Source organism: Camelus bactrianus, chromosome 20 (assembly GCF_048773025.1).
Source record: "Camelus bactrianus isolate YW-2024 breed Bactrian camel chromosome 20, ASM4877302v1, whole genome shotgun sequence".
NCBI classification, from domain to species: domain Eukaryota; kingdom Metazoa; phylum Chordata; class Mammalia; order Artiodactyla; family Camelidae; genus Camelus; species Camelus bactrianus.
This window is the reverse complement of record NC_133558.1, coordinates 13,686,318-13,709,146: the sequence shown is the minus strand read 5'-3', so window position 1 is coordinate 13,709,146 and position 22,829 is coordinate 13,686,318. Positions and strand designations below refer to the sequence as shown.

General features: G+C 36.6%; 1 protein-coding gene across 7 annotated transcripts in view; it reads right to left on the bottom strand.

Moving 5' to 3' along the window:
• Positions 1-22,829, bottom strand: part of CDKAL1 (CDKAL1 threonylcarbamoyladenosine tRNA methylthiotransferase) — a 721,370-nt gene that overhangs the window by 516,270 nt on the left and 182,271 nt on the right. For all 7 annotated transcript variants that reach the window (XR_012500987.1, XM_010974252.3, XM_010974251.3 and 4 more), the window contains one exon: positions 17,154-17,274. Coding sequence is in view for 6 of the 7 variants with exons in the window: in XM_010974252.3 (XP_010972554.2) it covers positions 17,154-17,274 (121 nt within the window). In the remaining variant the exon portion in view is untranslated. The remainder of the gene's footprint in view (positions 1-17,153; positions 17,275-22,829) is intronic.

The window sequence follows — 22,829 nt, the reverse complement described above, 5'->3', positions numbered from 1 at the left end:
CCTGCCATGTAACTTTCTTACTATTCATGTCATATTACTTAGAGGTGACAATGTTCCATTCACTACTAAGGATAAATTCACTAGTGCTTCATTTACTCTGGGCAACTGTGCCAAAGCTCAGATCTTCTCAAATATACAGATCAAAACACATCTCCCTCTCTGTCCAGATGATTCTTTTCCTACCTAAATGAGGTATAAACCCTTTTTCACAAACTTCAATCTCCTACCTTGATTCTTCATCTAAATATTTAATATATTTTTTCCTTCTAGGACCAATTAATTTTTAAATAACTGCCATACAGTAAAACAAATATTTGGAGAGTATACCATTGAATGAATTTTAGCACATGTATAGACACATAGAACCACCACGACAATAAGGATACAGGAGAGTTCCATCACCCAGCACACTCCCTCTCACTATCCCCTTACAGGCACACCTTCCCCACCTCTACCTGTTGGAAATCACTGACATCTCCATTACCATCATTTTCTCTTTTCTTGAATGTCATATAAATAAATCATGCTTCTGAGATTCATCCAAGATGCTGAGGGAATCAATTGTTCATTATTTTTTAGTGCTCAGTACTATTCCACTGAATGTAACAGTTTATTTATTAATTCAGCTATTGAAGGACATATGACTTGTTTTCAGTTTTGTACAATTAGGAAGGAAGCTGCTAAGAACATTTGTGTACAGGTTTTTCTGTGAGCATAAGTTTTCATTTCTCATAACCAGAAGAGGGATTACTGATCACAGGTAAGTTTATGCTTAAGTTTTTAAGGAAACTGAAAAGCTGTTGTACAAAGTACTGTATCATTTTGCATCACCACCAACAATGCCTAAGAGTTCCAGCTGCTCCACATCCCTGCCAACACCCGGCGCTGTCAATACTTTTAAATGTTAGCTAGTCTAATAGGTGAGTTGTTGTATTCCTAGTGGTAATGATGCTGAAAAACTCTGTATGTGCTTATCTGCCATTTGAATATCCTCTTTGGTGTAGTGCCTGATGAAGTCTTTTGAGCATTTTTTAATTGGTTCGTTTCTTTTCATACTGAGTTTTGAGAGGTCCTTATACATTCTGACAAAAGTCCTATGTTTTGGTATGAAAATGCTTTCTCCCAGTTTGTAGCTTGCTTTTTATTCTCCTAAGAGTATCATTCAGAAAGCAAAAGTTGTTTACTTTGATGAAGTCCATCTTTTGTCCTTTTTACCAATCGTACTTTGGACACCACATCTAAGAACACTTTGCCTAACCACCGTTAGTCACAAAAATGTTCTCCTTTGTTTTCTCTTATAATTTTTAAAATTTAAAATTTTGTATTTGGATCCTTGATCTCTTTTGGGTTTGTGTGTGTGTATACATAAATGGTTTAGGTCAAAGTTTTTTTTTTTCTTTTTTCCTATGGATATTCAATTGTTCCAGCACATTTTGATGAAAATACTGCTTTCATTCTTCAACACACTAGGCACCTCAGTCAAAAATCAATTAGCCAGTTTGTGTGGGTCTATTTCTGGACTTGCTGTTCTGTTTCCAATGACTTATTCATCTATCTCTTTATCATTACAACACCATCGTGACTGCTGCTACTTTGTAATAAGTTTTAAAATAGGTTGGTATGATTCCTCCAATTTTATTCTTTTTTCAAAACAGTTTTGAATAACTAATTCCTTTGTCTTTCCATTGAAAACAGAAATTTAGAATCAGCTTGTCTGTATCTACAAAAAAAAATCCAATTGGAATTTGTACTAAAATTACTTTAAATCTATAGATGAACTTGGGGAGAATTTTTATCTTTAATATGTTGAATCTTCCAATTCATAAACTTCACATATTATTTTTCAGGTCTTCTCCAATTTCTTCTGTTTTACAGTCTTCAAAATACAGATCCTATACTTGATTTGTTAGATTTACACCTAAGTACTTACACGTAATTAAATTTTCTTAGAGCTACTGTGTAAAATATGTTTTTTTAAATTTCAGTTTCCAACTCTACATTTCTACATAGCATGTAGAAACAGGATTGATTTTTGGTGGGTGTATACTGTATACACCTTGCCAAACTCATGAGTTTTAGGAGTTGTACTGTAGATTTCAAGGCACTTTCTATGTAGGTAATCATGTCATCTGTGAACAGGTATCGTTTTATTTCTTCTTTCACTTTCATACAACTGACCCTTGACACATCTAATATTGACTCCTTTATAAAGAACTCAGATAGTTGCCAGTCTTAGATGCCATGTCTATAAACAGGGCTGACTCTCAGGGGTCAGTTGCAGTGGCCACGTTGCTGTTAACGACCCACAATCTACTAGTTTCTAGTCTCCTACCATTGCTCTTGGAACTTGTGCTGTCATGATCCTAGCACATCTGACATATGAGCCCACCCAACCAGCAACCAGTCTGATATTCAAGTGGTATATGCTTTACATGAGAAAAACACAATATGAGAACTCTATTACACACTTATTGCTGGTTCTTTTAAAAGAATAAGCCAATTTTCTGTAATTTATTCAACATAAAGCAAACTGAGCAACAATTCTTAGTAAAAACTGAAGTTTATGCAACATAAGGAAATGTGGAGTAAAGAAACAAGTGGCATGAAAATGAAGTCAATCAATGACACTCCTTAGAAAAGAAGTAAGCTTTAAAAAGGCTATTAGGAGGCCTGATGAAGTGAATAAAGCAGTCTTTCTCAATCAGTGTCCCAAGATAGCAGCTTGAGTACTACAAAAAATAATCTAAGTGATCATTTTCTCAATTCTCTCAAGAATGGTACACAGCTATTTATCAATCTAGACGCCCAGGAGAGAAGTTAATTCGTTAACCACCATGAGTGCCTAGAACATTCAGATGTAAGTTTAGACTTAATTTTCTCAGAGAACATACACTGAGAAAGGCTGGAATACATGGTCAAGACTCAGGAAACAGCAAGAGAAAGCTTTAGAATGAAAACATACCATTACTGAGTCATAAAAACTTTTTAATTGAGCACTCCCATATGCTAGTCACTATTAGGTGCTAGAGATACAAACACACAAAACTAAAGGAATAAATTTGACAAAGAGTAGAACCAGAAATACTGAGGGGAAAGGCAAATAACGAGTGACGTGTAGAGGAACACAAGGAGATGTGAACTCTGGAGTTCTGGTAAAGGTTCTCACACATCAAAAGAGAAACTTACAGGGAGGATGGTATGGCTCAGTGGTAGAGTGCATGCCTAGCGTGCACGAGGTCCTGGGTTCAATCCCCAGTATCTCCATTAAATATAAATAACTTTTAAAAAACTTAATTACCCCCCCAAAAGAATTTCATTAAAAATAAATTTTAAAAGAGAGAAACTTAAGTCTCAATAGCCTGTTTATCCCATGTAATCCAATTCACTTAGTAGAAAGAGTCACTGTTTTCTATTGTTTATTCTCCAAACATTAGTGACCAAAGTGATAACCATTTTCTATGTTTTGATCTATACATAATTCAATACAAGGTAACATAAAATATCATTTTTTTGATGTCTTGCAGACCACAAATGCTTCTAATCCTTCCACCAAGCTCTAAAACCCTAAAGTGTGAAGGCCTACCACCTGTCAAGAGTGGTCTCTCTCTGTTTCTCATGAACTAATTTCTCCTACAAGTAAGTGTGATATGTGGGCCACCAGACTTCGGGCTGTTAGGTCCAGTGGGCCTCAGTTTCATCATCTATGAAAAAAAAAAAAAAGATTTTTAAACCTCTAAAATCCTTTCCAGCTCTAACAGTCTCTGAATATATGAGTCTGCCAAAAGGATTTTTAATTACCCAAGAATAGATTCATATTAAGAAGGTGTGTGGGCAGTTGGTATTTGGCCATGGGGCTACCAAAAAAAAAAAAAAAAAAAAAGGAACTTATTAAACAGTTTGAAAAGTCTATCCCTAATTAAAAGGTTTTTTTTCCATTCCTTATTTAAAAAAAAAAAAAGGCCTCAGACCGTTCTTATTAGTTGGCAAAAGATCTTAGACAGTATATAACCCATTAATACACAGCTTAAATCAAACTGCTGCTCACTGCACAATCATGTTGCTCTACAATCTATCTAAACATTTGGCAAGGAAATGTTACAAAGAACAAACCATATATTTACAATAGATATACTTAAGTTCAACTAGTTTTTTCTCATCCAGTATACCAAAATAAAGAGGCTTTTAATAAAACATAATTATATAAAAGTCAAAGATGTGGGTTCTAGGCTGCCTTCCTTCCTCCCTTCCATTCACTCAAAAAATGACTGAATGGTTCCACAATTTGATTACTCAAGTGCCTATGTCATTTTAGAAAGAATAAACATTATACATGGATAATAAATAAGTAAACAGAGAACACAGTCTAATTAAAAATGGTGATAATGACAGCAATCACTTATATATCAATTATATCTGTCAGATGCTATTCTAACCTATCTATAGATACTCTTAATCCTCACAGTAAGCCTTTGAAACAGATTATTTTAATTATTATTCCTGTTTTAGAGATGAGAAAATTGACAAAGGAACTTGCCTGGAGTTACACAGTAAGCACTGGAGCCAGGATTTAGATCCAGGCAGTTTGGCTCCAGAATTGTACTTCACACCAGGCCAAATGGCCTTCCACATTCAATACAGGAGGCTGCAAATTTTAGCTGTATCTATACTAACATGGTGGCTCTAGGCACATTATTTAATCTCTTCAACCTCAGTTCATATAAAATGAGAATAATAATGAAGACTTCATAGTGAAGTGAAACATGTAACCTCCTTGTTGTTTTAGCATTGTAAATGACAATGTTTTGGAAAACAATTTGAATTTATATTCCAAGACTCATAAAAAGGGTCTTAACTCGACATTAATTCTTCTGCTTCTGTAAATTCATCCTAATGAAATATATTTGAAAATCTATGCTTTTTAATACGTGGTAGTACATGTTAGACACGCCAAAGTTAACTGCAGTTAAGACCATCAGAACAGAAAGAAAGTAAAAAAGACAAAGGTAAATTTATAAAGTATTGGGTTCTAAAAAGAATGGATAATCCAGTCTAGATCACAGAAGCTACTTTTTGGCTGTCATTACTAGAACTCAATTCAGGAAAAAAGTTCTGCCAGGGTCCACTATCCAAAAAAACAAAAAAACAAAAAACAGAAAAGCACACTGATAATTCTGTATCAGATGCAGAGAAGAAAACAACACACTGGTGATACTTTAAGACCAAACTATTCCAGTAATCAAAGTATCCTGATGGTAATGGCACCTTAAGAAAAGGCAGGACATATAGAAGATGGAAGATGGGAATGGGAACGGAACACAGCATAATTTAAAGAAAATAGATTGCAAGAGAAATCAGAAAATATAGACATGAGAGGATCGCTTAAAGTTGTCTTAGAACCATTAACATACAAGCAGAGTGGTACTGGGATGAAGAAAATAAATTTAAAAAGTAGCAAGTCATACTGACACTGATTCAAATAGGCATTTATGAAGTTTATCAGGAAAATCTTCTACATATAAGTCCTAGTCACAGTTGGATCTGAAATTAGGATACGCAAAAATAATATAATCAAGTTAAAAATCAAAAAAAGAAGAAACCCTGAAATATTGACATTATTCTTTCTTCCATCATTCACCTTTGAAAATCTGCCACAGAATTTAAAGTTAATGGAGTATTAAATTATGTCAGTTTACATTCCAAATTGAAAATCTGGATAACAAGGCTAAATAAAATTAAGAAAATTAATCGATCGATGTGTTACTGTAAAAATGTAAGTGTACTAAATATCTAAGTGCCAGTCAACTCCATTACACAGAAGACTCACATTAAGTGAACCACCGTGTAGCAACCACTAGGCATCACTAATTACCTTCAAAATTTGCCTTTAGCAGCAGCAGAACCTCAAGTCCCCACTCTCTCCTCATGGGCACTGGACACAGATAGACATCTTTGTTTCAAAATGTAAAAAAAACTTCAGAATTGTATTTGTCTTCATTGTTATTGCTTTGCCTCTTACTTTTGCATGTGATTGAGAATTAAGGCAGGAAAATGAAAAAATAAACCTAACGGTAGAAATAAGGAGAAAGATGTTGGAGTAAGCAAAAAGGGACCTTAATAATTCCATTCTTTGGAGGTGAAATCAGGTATTTATTAATTTAACAGAATAGGCACAGAATGAACATTCAAAGGATGGTGGGCTTCCTGAAGTTCACAGTGAGAACAATATGTGGCAATGATGACTGAATTCTCAGCAGCAATCAATTACCAAAGGGGGGCCCCCAGCTGCCCTGTTACATACACTGCACACTATTGTTGTACAAGCCTATTTTCATGTGTCATATATAGTATCAGTCTTATTTTATTCTTTCTCTGTATTTGTGGTCATTTCTAGGTATATAACTCTAAGTCTCACACATATTCTTTTAAAAACCGGATGATTATTATATTCCATGAAGACTGAAACAGAGTCATTTACCAGTTAACTAAACTACACTAGTGATAAAAGACTCATGGGGGTTGTGATAAATTAGGTAAGCATTATTATTTTTACTGCACTTAGCAGAGTATCTTATACATATATAGATAGTAGGTAAATGTTTGCTGAATAAATGAGTGAGTGAGTAAAGAGGAAACAAACGAATATATGAACAAGCCAATGAACACAGCAGGCAACCACCAATCTTGTTTGGGGATAGCTTCCAATCAAAAGGGCAACTGGTCCTAAATAAATAAATTCATCCGTACATACCTTGTTCTCATAAATTTATATAGATGTGGGGGGCACGGGGAAGAAAAACAGAGATGGGAAAAGGGAAGCAGGGGAGCAGGAGAACAGAATAAAAATACCATCTCAGACAGTTTATGATTTTCTCGAGAGCAGTAGTGGAACAGTACATAAAGGTACTTTACAAGGTAGAAAGAACTTCCTAAATCCCTATTATCTCTCACTATTAATATTTATGTTAAGGTCAACCTAAAAAGAACCACAAAAATACACATCACAAATCACAGAGCTACATACGTTGTTTAAAAATAGAAAATAGGATTTTAAAAAATGACCTTGCCTTAAACCCAGTTTCCTTCGTGGATTTACAGAAAAATAAGACATTCCTCAGAGACTACCTCATCAGATAAAGTAAATGAGGTCTTAACTATATGCACTACTGCCTTTTCAAAAAGCCAAACAAAACATTCTGCTTTGTCAGGGTTAGAAAAAATAAAACAACTGGTGCTACCATGCTGAGATGTAGCAAAAGAAAAGCAAAGTGGTTTCAGAAATAAATATGAGATACATATTATTTTTGTAGTGCAAAAACTGACATGACAGGCCTTCATCCACAATCACATGTGCCTCCAATTATACCTAATTTCAGTTGGGCAACACAGTTCTGAGGTTTTTCCCCCCTTCCTGATAGGGCTTGAAAACAAGTTTCCTTGAAGCAACAAGAAAATTGACAGATGGTAGCTCTTTGGAAACAACCACTCAACCACTTCTGCTGCGCCCTTCCACGTGCATCCTAACTCAAGGACTGGTTTGAAAAAAAAAAAAAGACCACAGGACAGGAGGGTACAGTAATCAACCATCTCTAAACCTGCATGAATCAGCAGTCCTATCCTTTAAGCATCGTAATACGAAATTCAGATTCCACTCCATTGGACAAACTTAATGCATCTTAAGACGCATCTGAGACAGTACAATATAAGAAAATAGTACAATATAAGAAATTTCTCTTGTAAAAATCTGGGACCTATAGCCTCTTTGGGGGGGTTTAGTAGGCTATCCCCTAGATCACTATCAAACTTTAGCTCTAACTGGCTTTCAACTAACTAAACAAATACAGTTTCAATGCAAGGATAGAATACTGGGCTAGAAGCCAGCGACTCTGTGGTTTACTGGAAAAAGAACTGGTTAGATGATGTGGTTCAAGTCATGACTCTGCCACTTACTGCTCCGTGGTCTTAAGCAAACTGAAATCTAATTAAGCCAGAAGTTTGTCCTCTGTATAGTTCTGACAGTAACAAACTTAATAATAATTATATTGAACAGTTACTATGTGCCAAGCATCATGTTAATTACTTTAAACAGATAATCTCTTTAAATTCTCCCAACACTATTCTAACCATTTTACAGATGAGAAAATTGAGGCCAACAGAGGGGCTGAATAACTTGTACAATGTCACACAGCAAATGAGAAAACAATGAGGCCAAGTGTGAACCCCAGCAATCTCAAACTATCTCTTTCTAGCCTTTCTCCTGCCATTCATTCCCTTATTCAAAACACCACCACAATGATCTGTTGATCATTCTCTGTATAAGATACGGCCTTTCAAAATTCAATACCACTGGTCATGATGGGGGAAGGGGGTCTACCTCCTTAAAATGCCTTTGAACTCACCTGTAAGATAAACTCTGCCAGACAGTCTAAATAGCCACCTGCTATGAAAACTCCTAACTCACTCACACAGCCCATCCCCCTCCTGAATAACTTTGTTCACTCCTTTACTGTTGTACTTACAATGCTATGATTTCATTGTTTCATTTCATTGATGCTTGTCTTACTCTCTCTCTCCTGTGAGATTCTCAAGGGCAGACACCAAATGAACACATCTTTCAATCCTCTGCACTTATTAACAAGCATCAAATCATGTTGAGTGAACAAATGTCCACAAACAGGGTCTTTACTTTTTTTTAAAGAACAAACATAAAAGATTTTTACATATGAAATAAAATAATAATCTTTCTAAATGATAAAAAGCATCTGAGTACTTATAACTAATGTATATCCTCACCATATAATCTATGAACTGACCTGAAGTGAACCATTCTACTCAATTAACTTTAAGGTTTCTTTAATATGTCTAAATTTGAGTGTCTTTAGATTTTTTGCTTTTTTTATTCAAATTCCAAGTTATTCTATCTTCCTCAAACTAAGTAATTTTATCAGAAAAATGGTCAGCAAGATATACTTTTTAATTAGAGCAATGGTATATCCTGTAACATGCTAGAATTTGAAATGTCTTTTCAAAACCAGTCTTTTCTTTATATATAATTACATAAAGAAGAATTTAGAAAATTTAAAATTAAAACCCCATCCTAATGCTGCCTAAAATTTCCAAGTGGGTCACTCATTTAAAGGCATTCATTAAACTAGCATTTGAAAGTTCTGCAACTTGATGATAATCACTTCACAGGTATGAACCAACAGTGCCATCAACTGTTCTTATGAATGATCTTTCCCAAATACAGTGTATATATACACTAAAAATAGATTACATTAAAATTTTATTTTTACAGTATTTAAAAGAAAATAGGTATTTGGGGATTTCATTAAAGATATCAAAAAAAAAAGCCACAAATTTCAAGACAACTAGTTCTGGAATAAAAGTAAAAATGTGACAAGTTCAAAACTGCCATAAACACTTCAATTTCACACATTTAATTGTTTGAGATAAGTTCCGCTTCATTCATGGTCCAAATTAACATATTTTCTCCACAAAACAATCATCTATATTGAGAGAGAAGTAAAGAGAATTCTATACCAGCTCAGCTGGAAAGCTTTTTCTGCATTCAAGTAACACCGCTGTTACCGAAATGCTAAAATACTTTCAAAGTAAATATTGTGAGCAAGTTTATTTGTCAAACATTCACCTAAAACTGAACCAGTGAAACAGGAGATTGAGGAGCTGTTGATGAATCAGATAAACTCCTGACTTTATGTTCCAGTACCAGTACCTCTCCTGCCCAGAGTACACAGGATGAAGAGGAAGGAAGGGGAGAAGTGGCCTTGGAGAAGGCTGATGGAGCAATCCTAAGGAAAACACTTACTAAAATGCCCATAATGCCAGGCTACATATATGGTAGGTAGCATGTGTCCACGTTAAAAAAGAGATCGGCTCTTAGAGGTTACCCAGTTTCTCTGAGTCACGCAGCTAGAGAGTAACAGTGTCTATGACTCCAACCCCCAGTCGCCGAGCTCTCCACAGTGTGCCATGAACTCTACCGTCTTCTCTGCAAGAGGCTGGTGCCACATTCCAGGCTCATCAACCTTTTTACTGTGTGGCTGACACTGCATCTCACAGAGGGGCGGTAAGAGGGTATCTGTGTATCTCACACCTCTTAAACTCGGAGGCCTATGGAAGCACTGCTGTGCACCCTCACCTCTAGCAGAGTGTCGTGCTGGGACCCAAAAGCATTCCCCAGAGTACGGAACAGAGTAAGACCCAAATCATCCCTATACAGGAGCTATAATTAACTCTGCTTACAGCTGCATGTTCTCGATTATTTCAGTCTATGTTAGTTACCCATTGACTTGGGAAATCTTTGTTTTTGTATATGTCATAGTATCTAACACAATACCTGGTAGTGTGGTAGGCAAATAAAAATTACATTTTCCAATGTATTTTGATTATGTTTAGTTAGTAACTATTTTATATTTTAATCATCAGGACCACAAAGATAACAACATGTTATTAGTAGTAACTATATTTCTCTGAAAACAACTGCACCTTCTATGAAACCAATTTGCATTCTTGTTATTTCATTCATTCACCTAGCACTGGAATAGAGACTGATAAATTCTGGACATTACAGAAAAAAATCTTAAAACATCTGAGTGAGTTTGTTTTCCCCAAGCTAAGATGTTACAAGGGGGAAAAAGTAACAGATACTTTAAAAAGTGATAATAAATTCAAGTATGCAATCTCAAAGAAAATTAGATTCCCCTTAAAGGCTCCTGTATACCATTATTTTATGTCTGACAGATGGCAAGTAACAAGAAAGACAAGATAAATTTTAAAAGAGAAAGTACCGGTAAAGCATTACAGGGTCAGACAGTATTTTCTAAGATGTGTTTAGCCCAGGGGAGGATTATCCCTTCAAACTAGGGATAATGTGATAGCAGTATCTGAAAAATGATATAACTTGTATCAGAACTGCTAAGCAGCATCCAACTCTTGGCTCTGGAAGAACGAAAATTGCCAAGGGATTGTCAAAAATGATTACTTTAATAGTGACAGAGAAGGCAAAATAAAGCACAGATTTTCTTTATGGCCAATTTCTGATATTTTACATTTTGTCCCCTACATTACCTTCTGTCTGTCTCCACACTCCATTCTCCCTCCTAGAAAAAAATAAGGCAATCACACAAATGGGGTCCCCTGACAGAAACTGCGCTTTTCAACAGCTCGCTCCTTTCTTTAATGCACATGTTGACTCCCTATTACACTGACCACAGCACTTGGTTGATATTTTTCTACATCAATGTCCACAGATTTCCTACTCTGCTGTCCTTTAGAACTACGACCTTACTCTACCAATTTAATGAAAAAGATTAAACAATCTGGTGTGAATCTTTAAATTTCCTATCTTTACATCAGAAACTAGATTATTTCTGGCCAAATATTTAATGAGAATCTCAGATTAGATATAGCTTCCAGTTTATAGAAAATACATAGGTTAGAATACCAAGTGAACACCACCACCAAACAGAGGAAAAGGGGGAAGAAGAGAATTGACAAATCCCAGAAGGCAGGGGATGTTCTGATGGAAAACTGCCTGTATCTCAAGTCAGTGGCATCAAAGAGGCTACAGTACATCAACCCAGACATAAAGGGACAGGGCACAGAGCACCGCACCCTCGGTTCTGCCTGACCGCGTGGAGGAACCAAATGGCTTTTTCTAAATTACATCAGTCAAGACCTTTAAGAAACCTTAAACTTACATCCTTTACTTCTATCTCTAAGGAAGCATAGAAGTATCTCTTTCTTTCCAACACTTTCTAACTATGTATATAATCCTGTTTAAACAGTTTCTTCTTTCAATGGAGTTCTAATCTTTACTCCTCGGCCTCAAAATAAGCTCAGACAGAAAAATCTATTCCCTAAAGACCACCTCTTTTACTTAATAGTCGAACTCCTCCAAAGAGTAATCCTCCTGTGGCAATCCCTACTAGTTTCCAACGACGTTTCCAGTTTTCCCACTCTTCCGAAATGGTTCACCTATCCAAGCATTATTTCTCCTTAAGAAATGTTAAGTAATGGATACTTATTACATTGCATATGCATAAAACCTTCACCTCTGACTAATTCTATTTCACAGATAATTCCTCTGTCTCCTCCTATTTCCTACACACAGGCACTGATCACCTTCAGTGACCTCCACTCTCACCCCTCCACTAACTAAGACTTCTTTTTGGCCTTGTATTTCTATCTCCAACCAATCTCTGCAACTACCAAGTCCCTGGTTACAAATAAATCCATTGGAGAATGCCAAAGCCCATCTTCTTAACCATTACACAGTTCTGCCACCCTTGCTTCTATATTTCCAAAACTACCAATCAAGCTCTCATTCCTTCCTGGCTGAGCTGCTACAGGAAACATGAGCAAGAAACGTGAGTGATCTACAGATGCTGAAATTTCATTTCAAATGTCACTATAATGCAAAGATTATCCTGCTCCCACCAGACCCCTCCCTGTCGACCACACAAGATACTACTTGCTCAGTCATTTACTAGCTGGAGGACAACATGAAGTCACTTAGCCTCTCTATAACTTAGTTTCCTCATCTATTAAAAAATCTCATGAAGCAGTTGTGAGGATTAAATACAGGAAAATATATACAATTACCAGAATTGTGTCTGGCACACATTAAGCACTTGAGATACACTAGCAACAATTAACCTCATTCTCGACTGTATTTGAGAGTCATGTCCATATAGCTGTCTTATCCTCCCACTAGAAAAATAAGTGCCTATTCATGTCTACAGGGAGTCTTAACCCACAGAGATAGTCCAGACATAAGACGTATATTAGACAAATGGTGGCTAACAAAAAACAAGAACAGCGTAAATTGTAACAAGGCACCAAGTGGACCAAATTTATAATATCCAATACAATAAGCATAATAAGTAAGATGAATACTTGAACATAAAATTAAGACAGAGTATAAAGAGAAAAGATAAATGTTATTTAAGAAGTAAAGGTACTCTTACATACCCTTGATCAAATAAGTGGTCCTCTTAGCTCATCCACAACCTAGCATGACCAGAAATTTTCAACTTCTCCCTTGGCTAAAGAGAATAATATATTCCTTTTAAATTTTAAGTTAGAACTGTAACAAAGCATAACAACTTTTAGCCAACAAGGACATGAAAAGATGCTCAACGTTGCTAATTAATAGAGAAATGCAAATCAAAACTACAATGAGGTATCACCATCATTAAAAAGTCTACAAATAATAAATGCTGGAGAGGGTGTGGAGAAAAAGGAACCCTCTTACACTGCTGGTGGGAATGTAAATTGGTACAGCCATTATGGATGACAGTAGGGAGGTTCTTCAAAAAACTAAAAATACAGTTACCATATGATCCAGCAATTCCACTCCTGGGCATTTACCTGGAGAAAATTGTAATTCAAAAAGATATATGCACCCCAATGTTCACAGAAGCACTATTTACAATAGCCAAGACATGGAAACAACCTAAATGTCCATTAACAGAGGATTGGATAAAGAGGCTGTGATTATATTTATACAATGGAATACTACTCAGCCATAAAAAGATTAAAATAATGCCATTTGCAGCAACACAGATGGACCTGGAGATTGTTATTCTAAGTGAAGTAAGCCAGAAAGAGAAAGAAAAATACCATATGAGATCGCTCATATGTGGAATCTAAAAAAAGAAAAACAAAGACACTACTGAACTTATCTAAAAAACAGAAACAGACTCACAGACATAGAGAACAAACCTATGGTTATCAGGAGGCAAGGGGGCTGGGAAGGGATAAACTGGGAGTTTGAGATTTGCAGATACTAACTACTATATATAAAATAGATAAACAGTAAGTTTCTTCTGTACAGCACAGGGAACTATATTCAATATCTTGTAATAACCTATAATGGAAAAGAGTATGAAAACGAATATATGTATGAATATGTATGACTGAAACATTATGCTGTACGCCAGAAACTGACACACTGTAAACTGTACTTCAATAATAAAATAAAATATGAATAATAAATAAATAAAATAGATAAACAAGTTTCTACTGTAGAGCACAGGGAAGTAAATTCAATATCTTACAGTAACCTATAATCAAAAGGAATATGAAAACAAATATATGTATGTATAGGTACGACTGAAACAGTATGCTATATACCAGAAACTGACATAAAATTGTATACTGACTATACTTCAAGAAAAAAGGATGCAAATTTTTTAAAAAAGCATAACAATTTTGTATAGTTTAACAGTAACTTAGATAATTTACCAATACATGTAATAAGATTTGCTGAAAATGGGATCCTTTTCCTAAATGATAAACAAAAAATTTATATGAAACATATATATCTATATTTCATTTGAAAGAGATAAAACTGAAAAGTTGAAAGATTTTGATGGGGATGATACTTTTCACTCAAAAGAAAGCTATCAGTAGAACTCTTTTAAAACATTTAAACGTAAATGAAAAAAACAATGAGCTCTGCAGGCGATTAAAAAAATAAAATCCAAGGTAAAGATGTTAAGAGTGATATTGCCAACCAACACTCATGGAGATACTTTCATCTGAGAACAAGTGATAAGGCTCCAGCGAATTCAGGAAAATGATCAGTAGTCAGAGAAGTTCAGAAACTCTTATCTCAATGAGCTATGGAATGGACTGAATTCTCTTCATAGCAAAAGAATACTTGTTCACTGACTCACTAAGGGGCAATTCTTCACTGTAAAATGAAAGATGTGAGAGGATGAGAGTGAAAGGAAATATCCAGTGAGCTTTTAAAAGTCTAGAGCCTCATTTTAAGAGGAGAAAAATTCAAATGCACGTGAAAATTTTTAGCCTCATGCTTTTTAAATTTAAAGTCCATTTAAAATGGCTACCAAAGGCAAATTTTGAGAAATGTATGGCAAAATAAATCAGTCATAGCTTTAAAGTACTTTCAGAAACAACAAAGCTTACAACTTAGTGGAAAATATAAACTACACGTTCTGAGATAATCAAGTAAATAGGGAAGTTTGTAGATGCACATGGGAAGGAGGGATGGGGCAGGAACAAGTAGCCAGCCAAAGAATGGGGCACACACCTGTGTCAGGCAGGATTACCCCCCAAGTGAGTGGAGAAACGTTAAGACGCAAGGGGACCCTTACGGCACGCAGAGAGGCCTGTGGTTGAGACAGAGAAGGACCTTGATCTGAGCCTGAGAACTTCAAGTAGTTCAGTTTGTCTGAATAGTGGAGTGTGGGTGTAGAGTGACAAAATGGAGAAGTACAAAGGCTGGAAAAATAAAGCATCTTTGAAAACTGACATTCAATAGCTCGAAAGTAGCTGCAAAGTCACCTTGATCCTAACATGGTGGATTCTCATATAATAGAGTTTGACAGGCCCTAAAATATTAACATACTATTAACATACTTAAAGGAATGTGCCCATCCAAAAAGGAGTTGATCAGTCCTGCATTAAAAAAAAAAAAGAATCTCAGAAACATTTTGACGTTGCTCTTCAAAAGACACTGTTCAAGAGAAAGTGTGCTTAGCCAAACTCCAAGTATTACCGTCCAATCTGGCAAGGCAATCTGTACTGTGATGAGAGTTTAACGTGATCCCATCAAACTTTCAAATTACATAACCCAATGATTTGATTCAATCACTAAGTGAACATTTATTAAATCCCTACTGTGTACATTTTTCTGTGTACTAAGGATACAATGCAAAACAAGAGAGTCATTTCCCTACACTCATGGAGCTTACTACATGCCAGTGAGGGGAGGTGGGCAGTTACAACATAAATGGACCTATGTCTGTTTCAACAGTGAGGAATATTAGCGAGGAAAATGAGGCCAATAGGGAGGAGAGGAAATGCAGGGACGCTGCAGTTTTCTACAGGAATTCAGGAGTCAACAACAATGCAGTATGTGAAGGAAGGAGAAGAGAAACAGAGACAGAGGGACCAGCCAACAGCCCGACATGTATGACCTGGCTCAGGCTCGAGAGAGTGTATCAGATTTGTCAGTCAGTGTGACAACTCCACATCTCACTATTCAATTCTGACTCACTCACTAGTCTCTGAGCCTAATGGGTCCAGGTTTCTGAATCTTCAACATTGAAGGCCAGACGTTGGTCCTGGACAAGTTCACCAAGTCAACTGAAAGTCCCCAAGGGCTTTTAGGGGAAAAGCAAATGTCTTCTTCAACTGTCCCCAGTCTCTGACGGCAGCGTGAAGGCTCGCCCAGAAGGCAGTGAGACAGGAGAAAAGGGGAACAGCGACAGCTCAGCCACAGGCGCACAGGGGGAGGGGAAGGCCCTGGCTTGGAGAGAGGCAGAAAGATGCCGGAGCAGGAAAGAGATGTTCACCTGATCTCAGTGGGAAACAGCAAGAAGAAAGGACAGGGCAGAAGGAGAGCAATTTTTACAAAGAGGGAAGGAAGATAAAATAAAAAAGGGGCACGAAGGCTTTAAATCTGTGCGAAATGTAAGGCAGCTGCATGAACAGAGGGGACTCCCTGAGGTTTAAGGAGTAGAAGGCCTTGGCTCATCAAACTTCCAGACTATGATGATCTAGACTAAAGTGTGAAGTAAGTAACTTTTCAGATGGAGCCATAATTGAAAGGAACTAAATTCAATAAATGCAAATAAAACCAAGTATGACTAATTACACCAAGCGCTGCAGTCAGGCAGAACTTCAGACTAACATGGCAATTAAGAGTACATGATAATTCAGTCATAAAGCTTATTTTCAGTTTCAGGCTTATAAAAGTAACATTTTAAAATATGCATTTCAGATAGTTTATCATCAAAACATAGTTAGCATCTTGGACAACATTTACTATTGAAAAAAACAGTCAAAAATGATGGGTGTATTAACCATTTCACAGAATGAAATACTCTTCTTAAAAAGATTTTAACCAAAGGCATAGCAAATAAAATCCATGTTTATCACCAAAAAGGAGAAAGTAGAATAATGTTAAAGATTTAACCTTTGCTGCAAATCTAAGTGTAACTGCATAAAAGGAACATCTCATAGGGAACGATATTCATGAGCTTCAGAGCTTTCTGATTTTTCTTTCCCACAGAAACGTTCAACTACTTTTCTGTCACATGGCCAGGAAGAAAAGCAGAATTCATGGACTATATGAAAGGGTAAGTTAGAGAGAAGCTTACCCAGTATTGATGGAAATGATCTCTATCAGCGGATTCTTTCGAATCTTTGGCAAATCTAATCGTGCTCCCCCCAGCCGTTTTCCATTATCCTTTTTCTGACCCAGCAGTCTCACGGAGTGACCTTCAATTAAAGCATATAAATATACATTAGCATGAGTCACATAACTTCACTTTAATTTATTGCTTTCCAAAAAATGTGTTAATATTTACATTTAACTTTTTCTTTTACGAAAATAAATAAAAACAACTGAGAGAAGATGTGATCACTGAACCTAAGACATACTACCAAAGGGAAAAGCAGCTGTGTTCGAGTCCTACAGTCAGAAATACTTCGTTTATAATATTTGCACATTCCTGCTACACAGTTGAGAGAAACAGACACAGATCCTCAGAATGTCATTCCACCAGCTAGGAATGCTCCCTAGCATGGACCAGATACGCATATGAAGCAGGAAGGGTTCACCTGGGCACTGGGCCTGCAGGCCAATGGCAAAAGCAGGTTACCTGCTCAAAGCAAACTGTCAATCAAAGAAGAACAAAAAGGCTGAGAGAAAATGACACCTCAGGGTTGGATTTTTAAGAACAAAGTTTTTAAACTTATTTTTTTTTAAAACATTACAGAAGAAAATCAAACCACTTCTAAGATTCACGAAAATCCTGAATTAACTGCAGAGCTGTAGAAAAGGTGGAAGAATAGTACAAAGAGCCCCATCCCCTTCAAATTCCCCAATTATTTTCCTCATTTACTTTGCCACTTGCTCTTACACACATATCACTTTAATAACTTTACTGAGGTACTTCCTATTCAACTCATGTACTGTAAGTACATAATTCAATGATTTTAAACAAACTTAAACAGGTGTACAATCATTATAACCCAGTTTTAGAACATTTCCATCACCTCCCCAAATTCCCTTAAGCTTATTCATAGTCTGTCCCTGCTCCCACACCAAATATGTTGCATTTTGTTAATCTGTCAACCAGCTAATGAACATCTAGATTGTTTCCAATTAATATCTATCATAATAATGCTTTTACGAACATCTGAATATAGGTCTCCATGCAGACATATGTGTTCATTTCTCTTGGATGGCTTCCTGGCAACAGATTCGCTGGGTCATGTGTTAAACTTATATTTAACTTTATAAGAAACAACTGTGTTTCTGAAGTAGTGCTACCATTTTACATCCTACCAGCAATGTATGAGGGTTTGCATTTCCTCACATCATCACCAAGACCACATACTGTAACTTCTGACAACAGCTATTCTAATGGGTTTATCATTGTCGTATGATTGAATATGCATTCCATAACAACTAATAGTATTGAGCACTTTTTCATGTGATTATAAGCCAACTAGATTCCTGTTTAGTAAAATATCATGATGCCTAATTTTACGTGTAAACTTGACTGTGCCACAGGGTGCCCAGACATTCAGCTACACATTATTTTGGTGTGTCTGTGATGGTGTTTCTGGATGAGACTGACATTTGAATCAGCAGACTGAGTAAAGCAAACTGCTCTCCCTAACACTGTTAAGCGTTATCCACTTAATCGAAGATCTCTACGATTTTCCTACATGGGATTCATTAGGTTTTTGGATCCAAAAGTAATGGTCTTCACCGAGTTTGGGACGCTTTCACGCAGCGCTGGTCAAGGCTGCTGTTGTAGTTGCTGCTGTTTACTGCACCTTCTTCCTGCGACTCCCATGGCGCACTTGCTGGTGCGCCAGATGTTGTCCCAGAGGCCTCGGAGGCCCTTTTCAATGTTCTGTCCTAGTTGGATAATTTCTCTTGGTCTAGCCACAGATTTACTGCACTTTTCCCTTCAGCCGTCTCAAACCAGCAGTTGAGCATTTAACGAATGTTTCATTTCAGTTACTGTGCTTTGCAACTCCAGATCTCCTACGGATTCTTTTTTAATAATTTCTGTCTTTTTGTGATTCTGTATTCAAGTCACTGTCACCATCCTTTCCTTACATGCTTCTGACATGGTTTCACTTAGTTCTTTGAAGTCTTTGTCTGCTAAACCAACAATTCTGGCAACTCACAATCTATCCTGCTTTTTTTCCCCAAAATATGGTTATACTCAGTTTCTTTGTATGTATCACAATATTTCACTGAATACTGGAAATTTTAGGTAATATATTATAGAAACTCTCAATTCAGGTTTATCCCCCAAAGGTTACTGCTGTCTTTGTTTAGTACTTACCTGGCTAAATCTATTAAATCTATGTCTGTGTCTATTAAGTCTAAGCCTGTCCACAATGAATAGTCATTGATCTCCCTTTTGAGTTTGTCTTTTTTCCCTCCCAAGCATAACTTCCCAGCAGTCAATTATGCATCTGAATAGCTTTTTGTTAAGCCAGGGACTTAAACACCTTAAGCCAGTAAGATTCCTACTGTGTGCTGATGGATCTATTTTTGAACTGAGAGCATCCAAGGTTAGGGCCTTTTCAAGTCTGCCCCATCTTTTACTTTCTCCTGGGCTTGCTCAGGTCCTCCCACCTTCTCAGGATGTGCGTGCAGCCTCTAGCAGGCGAGTAAGTGCAGGTGGCCTGGGCCCACTCCAGTCCCTGTGTGCATGTGCACAACCTCCAGGCAACATACAGTTTTCAAAGACTTATCAAGCATCCTCTCTCTGACTAACCTTCCAGAAGTCCTGCTAAATCTGTTGCTGGTCTGGCTGTCTATTACTTGTGCCAAAAAAGCCTACAACTTCAAGTGGGTTGAGCCAGAGACACTCCAGCTCCTACTCTCCCAACCCACCACTCCTGGTCACTTGCCATAAAAATCTCCACGTTAACTAACAATTCTCCAAATCAAATGAGCCTCCATGGGAGCAGCGGTGAGGCCACCGCGTCTCACAGCCTCCTCTACCCTGGTTGAACAACCTTGCCCACAGAGCTGAGGAAGGAAAATGGGAGTAGCCCCAGGCACAAACACCACAACTCACACTGTTCTCACCCAAAGCTCAGCTATTTTCACAAATAAACACTTCTCAGTTTGCTGACTGCTTTTAGTCAATTTCCAGAGTGCCAGGATGACTGGTTTTTGACCATCTGTCCAGCTTTATTGTTGCCTGCGAGGAGATTTGTTGACCTTCTCACACAACTGTACCCCAAGCAAGTCAAAACCCACTTTTTAAAAGCAATTATTTAAAATAACTTCAAATACCTACTTAGTAGAGATTTAAGATTCTAAGCAATCATATGTATGTTTCATCACCCTTCATTTCACAGAGATACATTGGTTAAACATCTCCTGTACAGACAGCTTTTCAGGACCAAGAGTAACAAAACCATCAGTCATAGCCTTTTTGCACTAATCGCTTTAATAAGAGACTTTAAGTACTTCATTCATTCTGAAAATTCTTGCTCTGATGGAGAAACATAGCTAGACCAAAGCAAGCATTTGGCATACCAGATTTCACAGATTTTCGAGATAAGCTGAACTCCTCCATCACAAGTCCAGTTAATGAAGAGGTGAGCAAGATTGTCATGATAACATAACTGTTCTCTAAGAGATGCCAAAAGTTCAGTAATGACTGCGCAAAGGCATGCTATTTTCATACTAGCCTGAGACAAATTTCATTATATCCTGCTGAGACTTCAGTAATATGCAGCCTGTACTAATAACATCTGATAAATTATTCATCTTCACCATCTACATGCAAATAAAGGAACGTATCTCTGCCCGATGATATAATGAGTTATTTTCCAATCCAATGATTCATTAAAGGGAGGCAGGGCAGACCTAACAATAGTCTGGTTTTTTTAATTGAAAAAATGTACTACACTAAAAACAATATAGGAAGTAACAGAAAAGTCTCTCATTATATCTGGCCAAAGATAAAAGGAAGGAAATTCAACCACATAACAACTATTTTTTTAAAAAGCAGACTAGCAGAATAAAACTTTTGTTATATACCATCTCTTTTAAAAACCCTTTTACAAACAAAATTGCTGCTTTGAATTAACCCCTTAAATCTATGGACCATGGAATAAAAACATTTACTCCAAATCATTACCCATTATGTATGCAGTTATCAGTATTATGACCATCTAAAACCAATTGCTATTTGACCGAATAAAGAATAAAACTGAAGGAGATGTCTTAAAGAAGGTACGTCTTTGGGAGGAAAAGGAGAAGAAATGAGGACTCAGGAACAGGATATAAGCTGAGGGCAACATGTGAAAGGGAAAAAGAAAAACTCTGTAGCTGATTTATACTGAAAATGAACATGCTCTACTTATGAAGGGACCAAGAAGCAAGGAGCACCATTAGACACTAACACACCACTTCTCTGTTCAGCCCCCTCAGGTAGCCACTGATGCCTTGTGCTGCAATGGAAAAACAATGGCTGCTCAACGAGGGCCTATTTATTTTGTGACAGTGCAAACTTCATCACCCCGTGTGGCTAGACTGAAGAGAAAAGGAGGAAGAAATTAGGACAACAGAGTTGGAAAGAAAAGAAGACTGAAAATACCAGTTTTTACATCATTTCAATCCCATGGAATAAGAAATTAAAGGAGGAAGTAACAAAAGGAACAGATGGGAACGACAATGCTTCGTGTGACCAGATCAACTGGTAATAACATGAGACCACTGAGAAGACGGCAACAAAGACGTTAGTGATTGAAATAGAGATATGTGATTTTAATACAAGGCCGAAAAAATAAGAGTGCTCTATTCATAGAACGGGACGTAATCAAATGTTCTACATCCAAGATCTTTTATCTTTCCCATTTTCAATGTAAATTCACATTTCATCTCCTCTAAATAATGGTCAAATATGTCTCAGTGGGTTTCTTAACCATCTTTAATAAACATCTTTCTACGTTGTTACAAGTGTCACATAAAATTCAGTCCTGTTAAAACCAAATTTAATTTTAAGCCTGAGGCTTTCAGCAGTTATTTATAAATCAGTTACAAACCCCTGACTCCGTGCTGGTTTTTACATGTGTTCTAATCCACTAAAGAATGTTACTAACCATTTTATTAGCTAAAATTACTGTATATTACAAAATATTGAACCAAAAGCTAGTTTGCTTTATATAGTTCACTATTATATGCACATTTGTGAATTCACAATACTGAACAACCTCTATGGAAAAAGGCATGTTTTTATACAATAATTGCTATATTCATTGAATCAATATTCAATGTTGTTTATGATCTTTAAGAGCAAAAATCTTTTCCAAATCCCACAGTGCCAATTGTGTTGAATATTATTTGAGCTGAGGAAAAACATCCCACCCAAACATTATAGAAAGCCTAGTCTGTCAACATGTCAGAAAGCCAATTAGAATGGTCATTCACAAGCAAAAAGAACCAACCTCTGGAATATAAGCATATACGTATATATTTTTTAAATTGTATGTATATATAAATTGGGTGACGAAAAAAGGCCCACCTACAAAATATATATTAATTAAATTATATGTCTACATAGAAACCAATCCTTCCCCCTCTGGTTCTCAAAGCTAAAATGGGTTGTACAAATTAGCTTTAGAATATCATGACACATTACAGAAGCAACAGTAATTCAGCAACTTGGACGCCAATTGTTTATTTCTCTTCCCTTTAATTTCTTTTTCTTCTAAAGGCTCTATAAACAGCCAGACCGTCCTTCAATACTTCATTCATCCCACGTAATTTTAAAGGCCATTCACTA